At 41.7% G+C, this 19,429-nt stretch overlaps 2 protein-coding genes across 5 annotated transcripts in view; both read left to right on the top strand.

The window, feature by feature from the left end:
* Ptgr2 (prostaglandin reductase 2) overlaps positions 1-15,255 on the top strand; it is a 33,273-nt gene extending 18,018 nt beyond the window's left edge. The window contains 7 exon segments of the mRNA XM_055593261.1: positions 1,726-1,896; positions 6,455-6,664; positions 8,231-8,253; positions 8,255-8,350; positions 8,824-8,911; positions 10,472-10,511; positions 13,288-15,255. Coding sequence (XP_055449236.1) covers positions 1,726-1,896; positions 6,455-6,664; positions 8,231-8,253; positions 8,255-8,350; positions 8,824-8,911; positions 10,472-10,511; positions 13,288-13,364 — 705 coding nt within the window. The 3' untranslated portion in view covers positions 13,365-15,255.
* A 1,132-nt stretch (positions 15,256-16,387) lies between these two features.
* Positions 16,388-19,429, top strand: part of Znf410 (zinc finger protein 410) — a 31,673-nt gene continuing 28,631 nt past the window's right edge. For 3 of the 4 annotated variants that reach the window (XM_055593260.1, XM_055593259.1, XM_055593256.1), the window contains exon 1: positions 16,388-16,469. The gene's annotated coding sequence lies outside the window, so the exon portion shown is untranslated. Of the gene's footprint in view, positions 16,470-18,961; positions 19,039-19,429 lie in introns of those variants that run through there. The other variant, XM_055593257.1, reaches the window with a different exon arrangement.

The raw sequence follows: 19,429 nt of genomic DNA, 5'->3' as shown, positions 1-19,429 counted from the left end.
GGAATTTAGAGGCAGTTTTACAGGGAGGGTTTTACAGAGACAGGTTGAACAGAGAACAAGTTAGACACAGGTGAAGACAAAATGAACCAGAGAAGGAGATGGAAGATTAGAACTGATTGCTAGAGTTAGTTTGAGACCAGCAGAACAATTTAGTCAGAAGCCAGTTTGAATCAGTCATCTTGGAGAGGAGTTTGAGCCAGAACAGCTGAGTTGAACAAGCCAGCCAGAGTTCAAAAAGAGCTATAAAGGGTAAGCTTATTCAGAAGTAAATCTCAGAGGCTAAAAGTATTCTAGGCCTAAATTATATTATATGGAGACTAGAAGCTTCCCGGACTAGGCCTTAGTTAGCAGTAAGCCTTCAAGACTACATTAAAAAAAAAAAAAAGTAAATAAAAGTTACTTTCACAAAATGTTTATTTTGGAATTGGGATTTGATTAGGGATTTAAAAACTGTATGACTTTGCCTTACGTTTTCCTATTAAGCATTTTTTCCCTCTACTGATACATACATCGGGAATTCACTAAAAAATTTTATGTAAGAATTGAAAGTTGTTTTGTTTTGTGAAGCGAGTCTTTCTTTTCATGTGTATAGACTGTGTACCTGTGATGATATATACTGTGATGATTTGGGTGCTCGTGGGTGTGTGTGCACAGGAGGCTGGAGGACAACTTTGGGTGCGCTTCTGCCTCCTACCGTCTGGAGGAGTGCTGTCTACCTCCTCTCACAGTGCCCGAGAGTGAGCCAGGTTAGATGGCCAGTGAGCTCGGGGAATCACTTCTCTTTTCTCCCACTGGGAGTGCAATGGTATGCCTGGCATTTTTATAAGTGTTCTGGAAGTCACAGAACTCATGACTGCAAGGCAAGTGCTTTACTGACTGAGCCATCCCCTTAGCACTCACTTGCTTCTACTGTTTATAATTATGGTAGAATTTAAACGAGATCAAAAAATGGTTTACTGTGGACTACTAAAGATTTATTATTTATACAGTATTCTGCCTGCATGTGTGCCTCAGGGCATCAGAGGGCATCAGCTCTTACTATATATGGTTGTAAGACACCATGTGGTTGCTGGGAATTGAACCCAGGTCCTTTGGAAGAGCAGACAGTGCTCTTAACCACTGAGCCATCTCGCCAGCCTCCAAAATTCTTTTCTAAAATAGTTTATTTAATTTTATGTACATTAGTGTGAAGGTGTCAGATCTGTTAGATTTGGCATTAAAGACAGTTGTGAGCTGCCATGTGGGTGCTGGGAATTGAACCCAGGTCCTTTGGAAGAGTACTACCTGTTTTTCCAGGTAGTAACCACTGAGCCATCTCTCCAGTCCCTGTTTGGACTACTAAAAACACCACACAGACTCACTTCCTTTTCTAAAGGTTGAAAACTCAAGATTGAGGTTCTAGAATATTTAGTGTCTGATAAGCTCTCTCTTAGCTTGTAGGAAAATGCCTTCTTACTGTGTCATCAAATGCTCTTTCCAGGCAGTGAGGGGTGTTATATCTGTTCCTTCTTCTAATGGTGTGCATGTACTGGATTAGGTTCCCAACTTTATGACCTCATTTACCTTCAAATATCACCTTAAAGGTCTTGATCCTTGATACTTAAGGGATATAGACATTTAACATGTGAAGTTGGGTGGGGAACACTATTCAGTCTGTAACCTTCTAATTTCATGGCATAAAACTGTAATTTTGGTGTTGTTTAAAATGTGCATCTTTTATTTTAGGTAGACCCACAACTTGTGGATGGACATCTTTCCTATTTTCTTGGAGCTATAGGTATGCCTGGTTTGACTTCCTTGATTGGAGTACAGGAAAAAGGTCACGTATCTGCTGGCTCTAATCAGACAATGGTTGTCAGTGGAGCAGCAGGTGCCTGCGGATCTTTGGCTGGGCAGGTAAAGTTTCCAAAACTTACTTGACTTTCTAAAATATAAGGCATAAGTAGATCACAGAATAGACACATATAATTTAAAATAAAAATTGAGGGCTAGTGACATAGCTCAGTTGGTAGTGTTTGCCTCACATTCGTGAAGTTCTGGGTTTGATACCTAATACCACATAAATTGGGTGTGGTGATGTACACCTGTAGAGAGGCAGGGAGATCAGAAGTTCAAGGTTATCCTCTGCTACTTAGTGAGTTCAAGACCAGCCTGGACTACATAAAACTTTGTCACAAAAAGTAATTAATTGTAGGAGTTGGCAATTTGTAAGTTGCTCATGATCCAGCAAATAACCTCACACCCATGTACATGCAGGCAACACTAATTAAACTTAATTGTTTGGTTTTTTTTTTAAAGACATGAAAGTAGGAGTGAGGTATGTTAAGATAAAGAAGGTAAGAAATGGGAGTGTGGCTGACTATAGGACACACATATATGAAAGATAAAAATTATTTTGATTAAAACAAGATTTGTTATTGTTTGATGTGCATGTGTGAATGCCTGCATGTATGTGTGTCAGATCTCTTGGAACTGGAGTTACAAGTGGTTGTGAGCCCCCTGATATTGGTGTTTGGGACTGAACCCAGTGAGAGCAGTAAGTGCTCCTAATCACTGAGCCATCTCTCCAGTCCTCTTAATTTTTAAAATTTTATGATGTCATTATTTCACATTGTTGGCAGAAATGTTATTATGTATTTAGATTTTGTTAATAACAATATAAAAATACAGGTTGTATCTCATTCTCTGTTAACTAAAATGGATGTGGCACGTGTTAGAGTAGTTCTGTCATCCAGATAGGTAAAATGAAAATCATGGACATGTGTCTGTAATCCCTTGAATTAAAAGACAAACAAGCAGGGGTTGGCGGTGGCTCAGTGGTTAAGACTACTTGCTGTTTTTGAGAGAACCTAGGTTCAGTTCTTGTACCACAGAGTGGCTTAGAACCCCCTGTACCTCCAGTTCAGGGGACCCAGTGCTGCCTTCTGGCTTCTCAGGCACCAGATATACATATAATACACATACATGCAGCCAAAACACACAAATACATCTTTATAAAAGTGACAGAGGAGCCCGGTATGGTGGCAGGAACATGTCTGAAATCCCAGCACTCACGGAAGCAGAGGAAGGCAGATCTCTTGTGAGTTTGAGGCCAGCCTGGTCTACAAAGGGAGTCCAGGACAGACACAGCTACATACAGAAACCCTGTCTTGAAAACAAAACAAAACAAAAAGACAAAAAGGAGTTGTCTAGGATTTTACTGCTGTGAAGATACATCAGGGCCATGGGACCATGGCAACACTCATAAAGGAAAACATTTAATTGGGGCTGGCTAGTTCATTATTGTTATGGCAGGAAACATGGCAGCTGCAGGCAGGCATGGTGCTGGAGAAGAAGTTCTACAAACTGATCACAGGAAGATGCAGAGGGAGACTGTGAGCCATCCTGGGTATAGCTTGAGCATATAAAACCTCAAAGCCCACTCCAATAGTGATACACTTCCTAAAGCAAGGGCACACCTCCTAATAGTGCCACTCCCTATAGGACTATAGGGGGCCAATTACATTCAAACAACCACAGGCGTCTTGCATGGTAGTTCAGTGGTTAGAGTTCTTGCTAAGCATATAAGAGGTTCAGTTACTAGCACAAAAAAAAAAAAAAATACAAAATCATACTCACTTAAAAAAAATCTTAATATAATTCTTCTTCCTCGAGGTTATTTATATTTTGAGACAGAGTCACTTGTCTCCCTGGCCTGGCTGGCCTCAAACTTACTATGTAGTTTAGGCAGGCCTTGAATGCCTATTCCTCCTACTTCCACCTTTCATGTGTTGAGGTACAATAGAGGAAAAAGCATTTATTGAATTTAGGTTATGTAATAAATGTTTTGAAAAACCTGTAAAAAGTTCTATGTTTTATAAGTAGTTACCTTTGCTATATTAGTTATCTTTGCTGTGATAAAGTGCCTGACAAAGGCAACCCAAGGAAGGAGATTTATATTTGGTACAAAGTTCCAGGATATGGTCTATTGTGGCAGGGAAGTCATGATAGTAGGAGCTCAAGGCAGCTCGTCAAATTGCATCAATACTTAAGAAATGGAAAGCAATGGATGCTTGTACTCACCTTGCTTTCTGTTGTTGGTTCAGAGTGGGACCCCAGACTCTGCAATGGCACCACCCACATTTGTGGTGGATTTCCCCTTTTTAGTTAACCTACTGTAGCTAAGTGACAGGTATGCCCAGATTTGCTCCAGTGGTAGTTCTAGATCCTGTCAAGTTGACAGTCAAGAGGAGCCATCATAGTAGCTGTGGTGGTTTGAATGAGAAATAACCTGTTATTGAACACTTGTTGCCCAGTTGGTCCAGTTGGTGATGCTGTCTGGGGAGGTGGTGTAGCATCGCTAGAGGAAGTGTACCACTGGGGGCAGACTTGGAGATGTCATAGCCTCATCCTACTTCCAGTTTGCTTTTTTCTTCTTTCTTCTTGTGGCTAAAAATCTGTTTCCTGCTGCCACCTTGCCAGCTGCTTGCTACCATGCCTCCCCGACAGGATGGGCTCATCCCTCTTGCTGCCATGTTTTCATGTCATGAAGGACCCTTTTTTAAAATTTTTTTATTAATTACACTTTATTCATTTTGTATCCCCCCACAAGCCCCTCCCTCCTCCCCTTCCTATCACACCCTCCCTCCCCTTTCTGCATGCATGCCACTCCCCAAGTCCACTGATAGGGGAGGTTCTCCTCTTCTTTCTGATCTTAGTCTATCAGTTCTCATCAAAAGTGGCTGCATTGTCCTCTACTGTGGCCTGATAAGGCTGCTCCTCCCTCAGGGGGAAGTGATCAACGAGCAGGCCAATCAGATTATGTCAGAGGCAGTCCCTCTTCCCATTACTATGTAACCCACTTGGACACTGAACTGCCATGGGCTACACCTGTGCAGGGGTTCCAGGTCATCTCCACGAATAGTCCTTGGTTGGAGTATGAGTCTCTGGGAAGTTCCCTGTGTTCAAATTATCTTGTTCTGTTGCTCTCCTTGTGGAGTCATGAAGGACTCTTATCCCTCTGGGACTATAAGCCCAAATACTCTCTCTTCCTTAAGCTGCTTTTAGTTCTGATGTTTTATCATAGCAACAGAACATAACTGATACAGTAGCTTTTATAGTACGGGAAGCATAGTACTGTATTGTAGCTCTCATTTTTGTTTTTTTAATTAAATTTTTATTTTTATATTAATTACAGTTTATTTACTTTGTATCCCAGCTGTAGCCCCTTCCCTCATTCCCTCCCAATCCCACCCTCCCTCCCTCATCTCCTATGCCCCTCTAAGTCCATTGATAGGAGAGGTCCTCCTCCCCTTCCATCTGACCCTAGTTTATCAGGTCTCATCAGGACTGGCTGCAGTGTCCTCTTCTGTGGCCTAGCAAGGCTGCTTCTCCCTCGGCGAGGGGAGGGATGTCAAAGAGCCAGCCATTGAGTTAATATCAGAAACAGTCTCCATTTTTGTTTTGTCTTGTTTTTTTGAGACAGGGTTTCTTTGTGCAGTCCTGGCTGTCCTGAAACTTACTCTGCAGACCAGAGCTGGCCTTGAACTCAGAGATACACCTGTCTCTGCCTCTCAAGTGCTGGGATCAAAGGCATGTGCCGTAAAGCTTTGTTAAGCCTAGCAGTGGTGATGCATACTTTTAATCCTAGCACTTGGGAGGCAGAGGCAGGCAGGCAGGCAAGGTAATGGATTTCTGAGTTTGAGGCTAGCCTGGGCCACACAGAGAAATCCTGTTTCTAAAAACCAAAAAGTTTTTTCTTTTCTTTCTTTCTTTTTTTTTTTTTAGTTTTTAGTTAAAAGCACTATAATCAAACCTAAATTGTGATCAGTATTGTCTTAAAGTTAATATTGTTGTGATGAAATTATTATGATAAAAGTAAAGACTCTCTTCTACTTACAGTTCTGGGTATCAGTCTCTCATTGAGGGAAGTCAGGGCAGGAGCTCAAACAGGGTCCGAACTGGGAGACAGGAAGTGACACAGAGGCCATGGAAGAGTGCTATTTACTGGCTCTTTCATAGAACCCAGGACCACCAGCTCAGGGTTGGCACCACGAACTATGGGCTGGGGACTGGGCCCTCCCACTTCAATCACTAACCAAGAAAATGCCCTTACATGCCTGCCTACACTTAGATTTTATGGAGGCCTTTTTCTCAATTCAAGTTCCCTTCTCTTAGCTGGGCAGTGGTGGCACATGCCTGTAATCCCAGGACTTGGGAAGGTACAGGCAGACAGATCTCTGTGAGTTTGAGGCTAGTCTCATCTACAAATCGAGTTCCAGGACAGCGAAGGCTACAGAGGAATCCTGTGTCAAAAAAAAATCCCTTCTCTCAGATGATGCCAGCTTGTGTCAGGTTGACATAAAAGTTAGCCAGGACAAATACTCTCTTCTACTTTCAGTATCTTGTGTTCTTTGACATTTTAATGTTTGTGTGAATATAAAATCATTTAATTTGTAAAAAAATTCCTCCCTAGATTGGCCGACTGCTTGGCTGTTCCAGAGTGGTGGGAATTTGTGGAACCCATGAGAAATGCCTCTTTTTGACTTCAGAACTGGGGTTTGATGCCGCAGTTAATTATAAAAAAGGGAGTGTGGCAGAACAGCTGCAAGAGTCCTGCCCAGCTGGAGTGGATGTTTACTTTGACAACGTTGGAGGCGACATCAGCGATGCAGTGATAAGTCAGGTTGTTCGCCGACTTGTTTCTGTTACAAATCTGTACTGTATATATACTGTGTACTGTACTATATTGTATATATTTTTGCTTGACACTGAGGGGGAGCTATAAAATCATAGGGTCCATTTTGACAAATAGCATGATCATTAATGTATTTAAATTATACAAAAGATCTTATTCTTTCATTTGAGTGCACATTTGTATTCTGAATTTCAGTTCCTGCTAGCAATGTAATATTTTCACCTTCAATTTACTTTCGTGAAAAATTAAGAACTGCACTTTTGAAATGGTGAGGCTGACCTGTAACTCACTATCAATCAATCACCGTGTATCCTGAGTTGGTAAGGAAATGGTTTTCAGATTATAGGTGTTATGTATTTTTATTGATAATGTAGTAAAATATCAATAGTTATAATAAGCATAAATAGACCTTTACTATATGTAAAATTACTTGCAGTTGAGATTAAATTATTTAAATCTAAAGAAATATATTACTGGGCTAGAGAGATGGTTCAGAATGTGTGCTGCTCTTGTAGAGGTCCTAAGTTTGATTCCCAGCATCTATGTGAGGCAGCTCAAACCACCTGTAACTCAAGCTGCAGGGAGAGCTGACAACTCGGGCCTCCTCAGGCACCTGCACTTACTTGTATCTGTTGTGGAGTATCCTCCAGAGAAGACTACTGGGACTGGGGTTTAAGCCAATAGAAAGTCTTTATTAGCTGGCCAGTGACTACAGTCCATACTGAGTCTTTCTTGGGATGAGCTTTTAAGCACAAAAACAATATCCTAGGTTGACATACTTCAGTTTACAAGAACAGTTAATTAGAAGCGGAACTATAGAAGCCAAAAAGCAAGGGGAATACATTTAGAGACTTTCCCAGAACCATGGACTTTGATGGATGAGGCCTTTGTTTTAGTGTTGGCAGGTGGTGCTGTCAACGTGCTGAGTTTGACAGCCCGAATAGTACTTACATCATGGAGTTTGGGACCACGGTACAATTCCTACACAGACTCACATATACACATCATTAAAAGTAACAAAATAAACCGGGGATGGTTGTGCACACTTTTGCTTTTAATCCCATTACTCAGGAGGCAGAGGCAGGCGGATCTCTGTGAGTTCAAGACAAGCTTGGTCTACAGAGTGAGTTCCAGGACAGCCAAGGCTACACAGAGAAAACCTGTCTCCAAAAAACCAAAACAACAACTTGTAGGGGCTGGAGAGATGGCTTAGCAGTTAAGAGTACTTACTGCTCTTGTCGAGGACTGGGTTTGGTTCTTGACATGCACATCAGGCAGCTCCGAATCTATTACTCCAATTCTAGGGGGATCCAAGGCCTTCGTCTGGCCTCCACAGGCACTTGCATATATATGGTGAACATAAAATTCACGCAGGTACATACACAAATAAAAAAAGTTAAAACACTTTTAAACAGGTAAATCTTCAAAATAAATACAACTAGTTGGTAATAAAGGTTTAAGTGTGGTTGTTATGTAGGCTTTCACTGATATAGTCATACATTCATCAATAGGAAAGGAGTCTAAGGATGTAATCATCAGTGTTTCTCTATACAGATGAATCAGAACAGCCACATTATTCTGTGGCCAGATTTCTCAGTACAATAAAGATGTGCCTTATCCTCCTCCACTGCCCCCTGCTGTGGAAGCAATCCTGAAGGAAAGAAACATCAAAAGGTGTGTTCTGTACCTTTGCCCTTACTGCCAGTTTTACAGGGGCTTTGATGGGGAGTTAAAATTTTTATAGATGTGAAGTATATTCATTTATATTTTTTCTTATTAAATAAAACTGAAAAGTATATATACTTAGGGAGGCCCCCCAATATTAAAATCTTGGTGAACTGGTTCCCAGAAAACTAATATTTCTGGTTTTGACTGGATGAAATCATGTGAGGATGGGAAAAGAGTGTTATCCACAAAGGAAAATTCACAGTGCTGTTGACGAATAGGTTGTAGATAAGCAGGCATAAACAGTCAAGAGTTTAGTGTGCTTACCCCTTAACTACACCTACAACATTATCCAACCAGACTAGTATAGTTATATGCAAATTTAAAAACTAACACAGGTATTGCCATTTTGAAAGATTTGATTTTGGGTTCTCAGTCTTGAAATATTCTCTAATCGTTATTCTTTTATTCTCTACTTTCAGAGAGAGGTTTATGGTATTAAATTACAAAGATAGATTTGAGCCTGGAATTCTTCAGCTGAGTCAGTGGTTTAAAGAAGGAAAGCTAAAGGTAACACTTCTTTTTGCTTTTGAAACAAGGTCTCATGTAGCCCCGACTGGCATGAAACTTGACATGTAGCTGGAAATGACCTTGAACTCTTAGCCTCCTACCTCTAGCTCACTAGTGCGGGGATTATAGGCACATGCTACCATGCCCAATTTCTGTGGTTCTGGGTCTTGGACACAGGACTTAGCCAAGTACTCCGCCAACTGAGGCAAATCCCCAACTTCTACTATTTATTAGCTATAAATGTATATTTTTCCTGCCACTTGGCACTTTTGTTTTGTTTGACTTTACTATGGCAAACATTTGTTTCATTACGAAAAATTCATACAAAAGATGGGCAAGAGAGATGGCTCAGTGGTTAGGAGCACATACTGCTTTTGCGGAGCACCCAAGTTTGTTTTCGAGCACTTATGTCAGGCTGCCCACAAGTGACTGTAACTGCATTTCCAGGGACTGTGACCCTTTGTGGAACCCCAAGCAGCTGCATCCATATGCACATACACACGGACATGCACCTCCTCCCCCACGGTTTAAAAATTAATCTCAAACCAGGCATGATGACGCATGCCCCTAATCCCAGCAGAGGCAGGCGGGCTATCTCTGGGAGTTTGAAGCCAGCCTAGAGTTCCTGGAGTTCCAGGACAGACAAGGTTGTTATAGAGAGAAGCCGTGTCTCGAAAACCAAACTACACCAAACAAAAAAGTTAATCTCTGAATAAAATTTCCTCCCAGATGACTATAATCTCCTGATTGAGAACCCGCCCCTTTTTAACTTTTATGCAATAGTTTATTAATTTCAGGACTGCAGAAGCTGCTCAGTGCTTAAGAGTACTTGCTGCTTTTGTAGAGGACCTGGGATTGGTTCCTAGTTCCCACATGGCTGCTACCAGCTGTTTATAACTCCAGTTCCAGGGGATTCATTAACCTTTTCTGGTGCTCCCAGGGCACCAGGCACAAGTGGTTCACACATGTACTTACATATATACATGCATGCATGTAAAACACTCATACACATAAAATAAAAATAAAATCTTTTAAACAGTTATTAAGTTTTACTTTCATGAATTATTTACAAAATCAATAGGTATTTCTTCTGAAATCTAAAGTGATGTTTATTAACAAATTGGGGCTGAAGAGATGGCTCAGCGATTAAAAGCACTGACTTCTCTTGCAAGAGGACCAGGGTTCATGTCTTTAAACCCAGCATTCAGGAGGCAGAGGCAGTCTACTTTCTGCCTTTGAGACCAGACTGGTCTATAAAGAGAAACCTGTCACAAAAAGAAAAAGAAAAAGAAAAAAAAGAACCGACATCTGCAAGTTGTCCTCTGACTTCCACATTCATGCTAAGATATGTGTGCACTTAACTATAAAACAAATAAATTAAAAAAAAAATAAAGTTTTTTTCTTTAATTAGACAACAAATATAGGATTTTATTGGAAAAAAATCAATCAACAAACTTTTCTGGGTGACCTATCTGAAATAAAGAATCTTTTCTATTCTAAATTATATTGCTTCCTTTTATGAAAACCATTAATCCTAAATCTAGCCGTTTTGATTTACAGATCAAGGAGACTGTGATAAATGGACTGGAAAACATGGGAGGTAAGATGAATGCAGATTTATTTCATGATTTTTCTTTTAATGTTACCTTTCAGGTGTTACTTTCTTTTATTCTAGAGAACGAACAGGTGGCTTCTTTCATGTTCAGCACACACTTCACCAATGTGCTAAACCCTAGCCACTACCCCGCCCCTCTTGGAGGCACTGAGGGTCAGTGTTAACTGAAAGACTGCATTTGTTTTATACAGTGAAGGAGAATGGAACTTGGGACTTTATGTACATTAGGCAAGGCCTCTAAGACTGAGCTCTGTCTTCTCTCCTTTATTTTACTTTTCTCTTTTCTTGGAGGGGGAAGGGAGAGGTGGAGCAGAGCTTTTCTGAGACTAGGTGTTGTGTAGCCCTGGTTGGCTTTCAATTTGATAGGTAGCTGAGGCTGACCTTAAATTCCTTTTCTCGGCTCTCACCTCCCAAGTGCTGGAATTACAGGTATTTGCCACCACACCCATCTTGTTAATAATTTATTGTTGGAACTGAGGATGTAGGCTAGTTGGTATAGAGTGCTTGTTTACCATAAATGGAGCCCAGAAAAATCACGCATAGTAGTAACCACTGTAATCCCAAATTCAGGTGGTCTAGGCAGCATAATCAATGCAGCCATTCTCAGCTGTGTGAGATTCGGTCTCAAAAATAAAAATGAAAATAATGAAAAATAATCTCCTCCCTATGAACTGTCCTATATATGTAGGTTTCTTAAATATTGCAATCCAACACCATTAGAGTTTACTCTAGTGATATTTAATGTGTACTCGTTACCTTTTCATCATTGTGACAAAGTAAGTGAAACAATTCTAGGGAGGAATTATTTTGCTCATGATTTTAGAGGGTTCAATTCACATGGGTCACTTGGCCCCATGCACTTGGGTAGGGCAGATCACCATGATAGTGGAGTACATGAAGGCAGTGTTCACATCAAGAAAACAGAAGCAGGGAGGACCCAACTCTAGTGACATTCTTTCTCCAGCGAAGTCCCACTTACTAAAGTTTCTAGAACCTTCTAAAATAGTACCACTAGCTGAGGACCGAGCACTTACAGCATGATATTCCATATGCAAATTATATCAAGAGGCAGTTTTCATATTTCAGATATTACATATATATCTTTGGTTTCTCAGACAGCTTATAAAAATATAAGTAGTATGAAAACTTTATAGGCCTTAGGTAACTTTTTAGATTAAATGTTTCTCAGACATCAGATTAATCAGACTTCTAAAATCTTTTTTTTTTTTGCCTAACATAGATATTCTTTTATTAATTTCAAGTGAAAAGGCTTAAGACAAACTGATTTTTTTTCTTTTTTAAAAAAAGTATATTTCCAAAATAAACAAAATAAATAAATAAAACTTAAGTTTCTAAAATTTTGAATTACTTAAAATTGTTTTTGCTGATATTTTTGCCCCATATTTACTTGCCTTTATTCTTCAGATTTTGTCCCTCTATATGGATACCAACTAGGTATTTCCAGTTTAAATAGCAGTAGGGTTGTTGTCTTTCAGTCTTTTTGAGACTAGGATTCATGAGTCGAGGCTTAGGATTATTCTGAAATCTGATATTCCTGCCCCAAAAACTTCAAGCAAAAGCCACAGTCTTCCTATATGTGGTGCTGGGGTTTAACCCAGAGCCTCTCATATGCTGGGCAGGCAGGTGCTTTACCAGCCGGGCTATGTCCCCAGCCCAACAGCAGTGATTCAGAATGGTATTTGATTCTGTTGTATCCTACTTGTACCTGTTTGAAATAAGATCTCTTTTCCTTTTCTTCTTCCTTTCCTCACATTCAAGAATGCATTAACTTTTTCTTGAGGCCAAGCTGGGGCAGATCCCCAATTTACAAGCTCAGTGTTTAGATGGAATGTCTCCCCAGGTTTCTAAAATAATGCATATCTGAGGGAGGCAATGTGCTTTCTCTCCTGCCCAACTCTTTTTGGTTGTTTTAGAATCTTGCTGTATAGCCCAGACTGACCTTAAACAACATAATCCTCTAGCCTTGGCTCCAGAGTGCTGGGATTACATGTATACACTATGAGTCTCCTTCTGTGTGTAATATTAAACACACACACAGAAGCTGAATGCCGGTGGCACGCGCGTACACACACACACACACACACACACACACACACCTTTAATCCCAGCACACTCCAAAGGCAGAGGCAGGAGGATCTCTGTGAGTTCAAGGCCAGCCTAGTCTTCACAGCAAGTTCCAGGACAGCCAGGGCTACACAGAGAAATGCTGTCTTGGGGGGGGGGGGTAATTTATTTTTATCTGGAGCTGGAGAGATGGCTTAGTGGTTGAGAATGCTTGTTATTCTTGCAGAGGACATGGGTTCCGTTCCTAACACCCACATGGTGGCTCACAGCCATTCCTATTCCTAGCACCAGCTCTAGGGAATCCAACACTCTCTTCTGAACTCCATGAGCAGCAGGCATGCATGTGGTGTACATACATACACGTAGGCAAGACACACAAAGAGTGTTTTGCCTGCATGTATGCAAGAGTGCAACACGCATATACGTCTGACAGGACCTGAAGAGGGCTCTGGATGACCTGGAACTAGTTGTGAACTGTCACGTAGGTGCTAGGAACTGAACCTAGACCTCTAAAAGATTAAAGGTGTATACCACCACCACCCAGCAAAAAATAAATTTAAAAAGAAAAATCACTGAAATTATTCAGACTAAAAGATCTAACAAATATATAGTAACATTTCTCTTTTCAGACAACCAACCTGTTTGTTTGTTTGTTTGTTTGTTTGTTTTCTTTCAGTTGCATTCCAGTCCATGATGACCGGAGGCAACATAGGGAAGCAGATCGTCTGCATTTCAGAAGATTCTTCTCTGTAGTCGCTGCATCTTCATCAGAGAAACCCTACATTTCCCACTTTACACGAAGACTATTAAGACACATTTAAAAAGTAATCTTACGATATAGACAATTATTGGTTTAAATGTGATAATAGTTTCTTAATTACATAACCTTAATCTTCAATATCATATTCTCTATACATCTAACATGACTGCTTACCATAATACAGTGGTTCTCAACCTGTGGGTCATGGCCCCCCGGGGGGGGTTGTATATCAGATATCCTGCATATCAGATATTTACATGACTATTATTCATAACTAACAAAATTACAGTTATGAAGTAACAACAAGATAATTTTATGGTTGGAGACACCAAAACATGAGGAACTGTATTAAAGGGTCACAGCAGTAGGAAGCTTGAGAACCACTGCCACAATAGATTGAAGTTAGTATCATTTGTTTTTCTTTCCTTTTTATTTTTGACACAGGATCTCAATAGTACACACTGGCCTCAAATTGGTGATCCTTGTGGCCTCACCTCCTAAGTGCTGGGATCATAGGCATGTACCACTATGCCTGATTTATTTTTCTTACAATAATACTAGTAATAACTATATTGGACATGGTTGTGTTAGTGTAGCTCAGGCTGTGCTGACTCCTCAGGTTCCCCACTGCTGAGACTGCTGGGATTCCAGGCAGGTGTCACTCACTACCTAGCTAATTTGTTTATAAAAACTAATATTACATATATTTGTATCAAATATTTAAAAATCCCTAGAGAGTTAACACAGCTGTTAATGGATCATACATAATACATCTTTAAATTAGTTTAAAAACTGAGTAAACATACTGCTAATCCTAGGTGAGAAGCAGTAAACATCTGTTGAACTGGGAAAATTTTTTTAACATTATTCTTAAACTTATTAGAATTGAGATGGCCTTTCCAGATTTTTAATGACTTTAAAAATCTTTATTTTAAGTACCTGCATGTCTGTCTGTACACCATGTTCATGCCTGCTTCCTGCTGGGACTAGAAGAAGGCATTGGATCCCTTGGAAGTGGAGAGTTTTGAACCACCATGTGGGTGCTGGGTTCTTTAATGCAGGTCCTCTGGTAGAGCAGCAGGTACTCTAAAGTTCTGAGTCATCTCTCCAGCCTGCCCAATGAGAGGCTTCTAATGTATAAGTATACAGGGTTGGGGGTAGCACTGGGAGAATTTATAGATTGTGGAACAGTTTTGGGGTAGAAGGGCACAAGTTTTGAGTTGGGAGTGTTATGTGAAGAGAAATGAGTTCAGTTGACTTGATGGAAAGTTCAAAAGACCAGATTGATATCCAGAAGATGATCTTTTTGTGGCTGTGTTGCAAGCCTAAGAACTTATTGTATATTGATAAAAGCTTGTGTTTACTTTAGGAGTCTTTTTTTTTTCTTTTTTTGAGACAGAGTCTGTTATGTAGCTTGCTATGTAATCCAGGCTGTCTTGGAACTCAAAAGATCCACTTGCCTGTCTGCCTACAGACTGCTTAAGTTAAAGGCCCTGTACCACCATGCTGGGCCTCTACTTTGGAGGGCAAGTAGATAGAAACATCACTCAGAATTTCAGTGATTGAAGTGGGTGGGGGAGTGCTCAAGCCAGAACACTAATGGGTATTCTAGGGGCTAATCAGCAATCCCACCCACTCCCTATCGAGCCCCAAGTGAACAAGCTTCAGAAAATGATAGGACTAAGTAAATTAGCCGGTGGTTATAGACACAAATATTCCAGATGTACTGATGTATTGAATTTGTTTTATTAATTGTAACTCAACCTTTAGAATAGCCAAACTGGAGCTGTTTTCTGACTGACTTATGGCCAATGTATATAGCCAATGTACTTTATAGGCAAAACTTACAACAAGTATATTAAAATTGTATTAGTAATCACTCAATCCAGTTTTGCAGCGAGCTAACCTTTTATATACTTCCTCTGGACCACTTTGTCTGTCTGGAAGGCTCTTCATTTCTTCATATGATGAAGTTACTACTTCATGGCAGTAGTAACTGCCAAATTTAACTTTGTTTTTTAATTCTTAAACTTTAGGATTTTAACTCCCAGTAAACATTTCCTTGCCACCCAAGGTTTTTCCCAGATACTGTGTAACCCAGTTGTCCTTGTCACGGCAATCCTCAAATGGCATTGCAGCCACGCTTCTCGGTGCCCAGCATCAAGTATCGAGGAAAGGTTTTCTCCAAGAACGTCTTGTACCCAAACTACCACTCCCTAGCTCAGTTAGATTCCTGGCTTATCTCTAAAACTTGAAAATAAGCGCCTTGAGAGAACATTAATTCTCACGGGCACTATCTTTAATCACCAAACCACACCATGGGTTTGTTTTTTTGACAGGGTCTCACTATGTAGCCCTAGCTCGCCTGGAACTCCCAAGTGCTCGAAGTGCTAGGCGTGTTCCACCACGCCAGCCAGGTCTTCACATTTTATGCAGTCAGCCAAAGTTACAGCAAGAACTATTACCCAGCTTGGAACTCGGGTATCTGAGCCTTCAGTTAGGCTATCCAAGATCTCGGGAATTCTTAAATGTTTCCAAAGCTGCGCACGTGCCTAAATTCATACCCAGCCCTATGGGCGATGCAAGGCTTGATTTCTGGGCTCCTCCTTGGGCCATGAAGACTTCGGGTCCTCTTTATGGAGTTTTGGTGTTTCGGGAGCGTTGTTAGCTGTCTTAAGCCCTCTGCTCCGGAGAACGCTAACCCCCTCCTCTCCACCCACCTCAGCCACCGCCACCGCACACATCCACATCAGCGGGAAGGCGGTTACGTCACGGCTAGAACGAACTGACCTGGTTTCAGACTTCGCGGCCCCGACAGCCCTGAAGGGCAGAGAGGCGGGGGCGGGGCGCTGCGGGTCCTCATTCCGGACCCCTGTGGGTAGAGGAGCCGGGAACCCGTCCCAGCAGCTGCCAGAGGGTCGACACCTCGACCTGAGTGACACCCTCTGGGCGGAGAAGAAAGCGAGCGGGTATGCTCGTGTGGGGTGGCCAAACTTCCTGTCCCGCTCTGGAGCTGCTTCCGGCTGGGGCCGGAAGACGCCGTGTGTGGACGGAATTCGGGACTGACTGACGGACAGCCAGCTGCCCTGGACTGAAAGGTGAGCTTCGGGCCGGGGCCGGCCACACCCCGCTCGGCTCGGTGGTCCCGGACAGAAAGGAAGCCACTGCGGAGTTGGGGGATCTAGAGTCGAGTTCGCCCCCGAAGGGCACGAGGAAGCCGTCCCCTTGGACTCCCCCGGCGTCTGGCGTCTAGCGGGCCGGGAGCGACCGGTCCGAAGCCCCGCGCCTTCCCCACTTCCCCTTTCAGGTTTTGGGGCCGCGCTGTTGCGTCTTCTTTGCTTGTATTTTGCGGGAGGGTGCTTGGAAGCCAGACTGTCCCCCAGAAAGCCGGAGTTAGCGAGTCCCTGGGGCGGAGGCTCCGGACTACACCCGCAGCTGGGCCTGCCGGCGGACCTTCGGGCCTTTGACTGAGGCCTTTGTGCTGGCGGGAAGGGTTGGCAGCGGTGCCCTGCTGGCGTTTCACCCAGAGCTGCCGGTTCCTTTCCTGCGTCCACTCATTCCTTGGTCGGGAATGGAGCCGTCTGCGGACCGGGGCCGGGACCCGTGATGTGTCCTTTGCCTGTCACTTCAGGCCCGTGTGTGGGCAGCGAGTGTTTGCAGCCAGGATGTGCTTTGTGCATTGAACTTGTCCTCTGGTTTCTCGAGAAGAGGATCCAATTAGTTTATTAAACTTTATCCCATTTGCTCATGAGGCTCAGAGATGTACTTGGATACCATTTGGGATTTAAATATTACTGGTTTGGGATTAAGAGGTCATACTTTTACATTAGTCTTTGACACAAGGGTCAGTGTAACACATGCAAAGAGAGTAAAACATTTTGAAGTAAAGACGGGCAATTCTGGGTGTTTGGCACTGAGAAATTACATCCTGTTATAGTAGAGTATGGCATAATACAGGACAAATAAACATCAGAAGTTTTGGAGTCTAATTTAAGCTTTGCATCCGAGCAGGTGTCGAATTTTGGGTATTTTCCAAAATTTCTAGGGTTTTTTTTTGGGGGGGGGCGGGTAATGATGGCATTGAGTATGTCAGTGAAGAGGTTTACCCTCAGGGATTTGACCATTATTCTGAGACTAAACTTTGTGTTCAAGAAGTGACAACATTTTTGTATTTGGAAAAATAATCAGTGTTTGGGTACAAGAAAGATAGGGAAGGTAACTTAAAGCCGAGGTGGCCAGTTAGAGCCTGTGTTAATAGTGTAGTTGACTGAAAAAAAAAAAAAAAAAAAAAAAGTTGAAAGATACTGAGAAATCTAAACAACATCATAGTAGGAATAAATTTGAGGAAGTCAGTAATGACTATAGAATGAGAGGCACTGCTAGGTATCCTTTGCAGGCGAGTGGGAAGAGGATTGAGCAACAAAAGGGATAACTCAAGAAGAACAGGTTTGGTAGGGGAGATGATAATCTGGGTTTGACATGGTTTGGTTTGAAATGCTGATGAATATATATGCAAAATTACTCAGCAAACAATAATGAAGGTTTGGAATTGAGAAGTCAGGAGCAAAGGGGTTGGGAATTGGATATCATTTGTCATATTACCCTTTATCTGAATATTTATTTAGTGCTTTTTATATGCTCACAGGGAAGCTTTTATGGAAGTCCTTTAAGTGCACAGTAATGACTACATTAGAAGTGGGTAGTGATTTCAGGGGGTCTTTTGGGAAAATGTAAAATTAGCCAAGCATGGTGGTAAACACCTTAATCTCAGTACTGGTAGGTGTAAGCAGGAGAGAGCCAAAGTTTAAGGCCAGTCTCAGATACATATAGAGTTGTAGGTCAGCCTGAGCTATGCAAGAGCCTGTTTGTTTGCCTTCAGCTACCCCTCCCCCCAGAACACTCAAACAAACAAAACCAGTAGTGCTTGTGAATCTGGAACTATGAATACACTTAAAGTCAGTTTAACTGTGCTTTTCAAAATGTGTGAGTTTGGGATCTGGAAAGATGGCTCAGCAGTGAAGAGCACTTGCTGCTCTTGTAAAGGACCTGGGTTTAGTTGTCAGCACCTCACATGGTGATTTACAACCATCTGTAACTCCAGTTTCAGAGGGTCTATTGCCCTCTGCCTCCATGGGTACTGCATACATGTGGTGAAAACCATGCACAATACATTTTCAGTAAAAACGGGCAAATTTTGTGTTATGTAAGCTGTCTTAGTGAAACTTCATTTTTGAGACCTTGGCTGGTCTGGTACTCACTATGTAGACCAGGATGGACTCCAACGTTTAGAGATATGCTTGCCCATGCTTCCAGAGTTGTGGAATTAAAGTGTGTGCCACCATGTCTGGCCCAAAACTTATTTTTTAAAAAGATTTGCATTGCAAGGAAAAAAAAAATGCATTTGCATCAAGAACAAAATTTACGTTGCAGCTTTTGAACTGGGCTAACTAAGTAGTAGAATTGGAAATAGCAACAATCCTAGTCTGGGTCTTTGCCATTGCAGTGCTGGCTAGGGTGCTTAGCAAGTTCCCTGTTACAGATGAAGTCCACGTGGAACCCTGAATTAACCACTGTGCTCTTGAGCATTCTTGGGAGTCCAGCGTATTCTAGTGCATTCTACTTCATTTCTTCATTCAGTACCTCTACAAGCCATCAAGTGGGCGCCAGGTATGGCTGTGTTCAGTTATGAAATGCATATTGCAGTTGTTCCAGAATAGCCTTCTTTGTTTTCAAAGATTATTAAAATAAAAACACTAAATCAAAAAGACATTACAGGTAACACCTAAGGGTCAATGAATTGCCTCATTTCTTAGTGATTCTACAATCTAGGACTCTCAAAGTGGGTGTACTTTAAAGATAACCTGAACAAACACCTAGTAATTTCTTGGCTTGTTATGTGAGCTGAAATTGGGAAGAGGAATTGCTAAGCCCTGGAAATTTAAGGTCCAACTTAGATGTAATCATTTCCTGATTATGTTAACCGTTCATGCCTACTTGCTTATGCAGCATAATAACTCAGTGAAATGCTTTATTAAACCTTGGTTTCTTCCTCTCATGA

Source organism: Psammomys obesus, unplaced genomic scaffold, assembly GCF_907164565.1.
Source record: "Psammomys obesus unplaced genomic scaffold, mPsaObe1.curated_primary_1811, whole genome shotgun sequence".
Classification (NCBI taxonomy): domain Eukaryota; kingdom Metazoa; phylum Chordata; class Mammalia; order Rodentia; family Muridae; genus Psammomys; species Psammomys obesus.
Note: the sequence above shows the minus strand (reverse complement) of the source record. Positions and strands in the feature narration are given on the sequence as shown.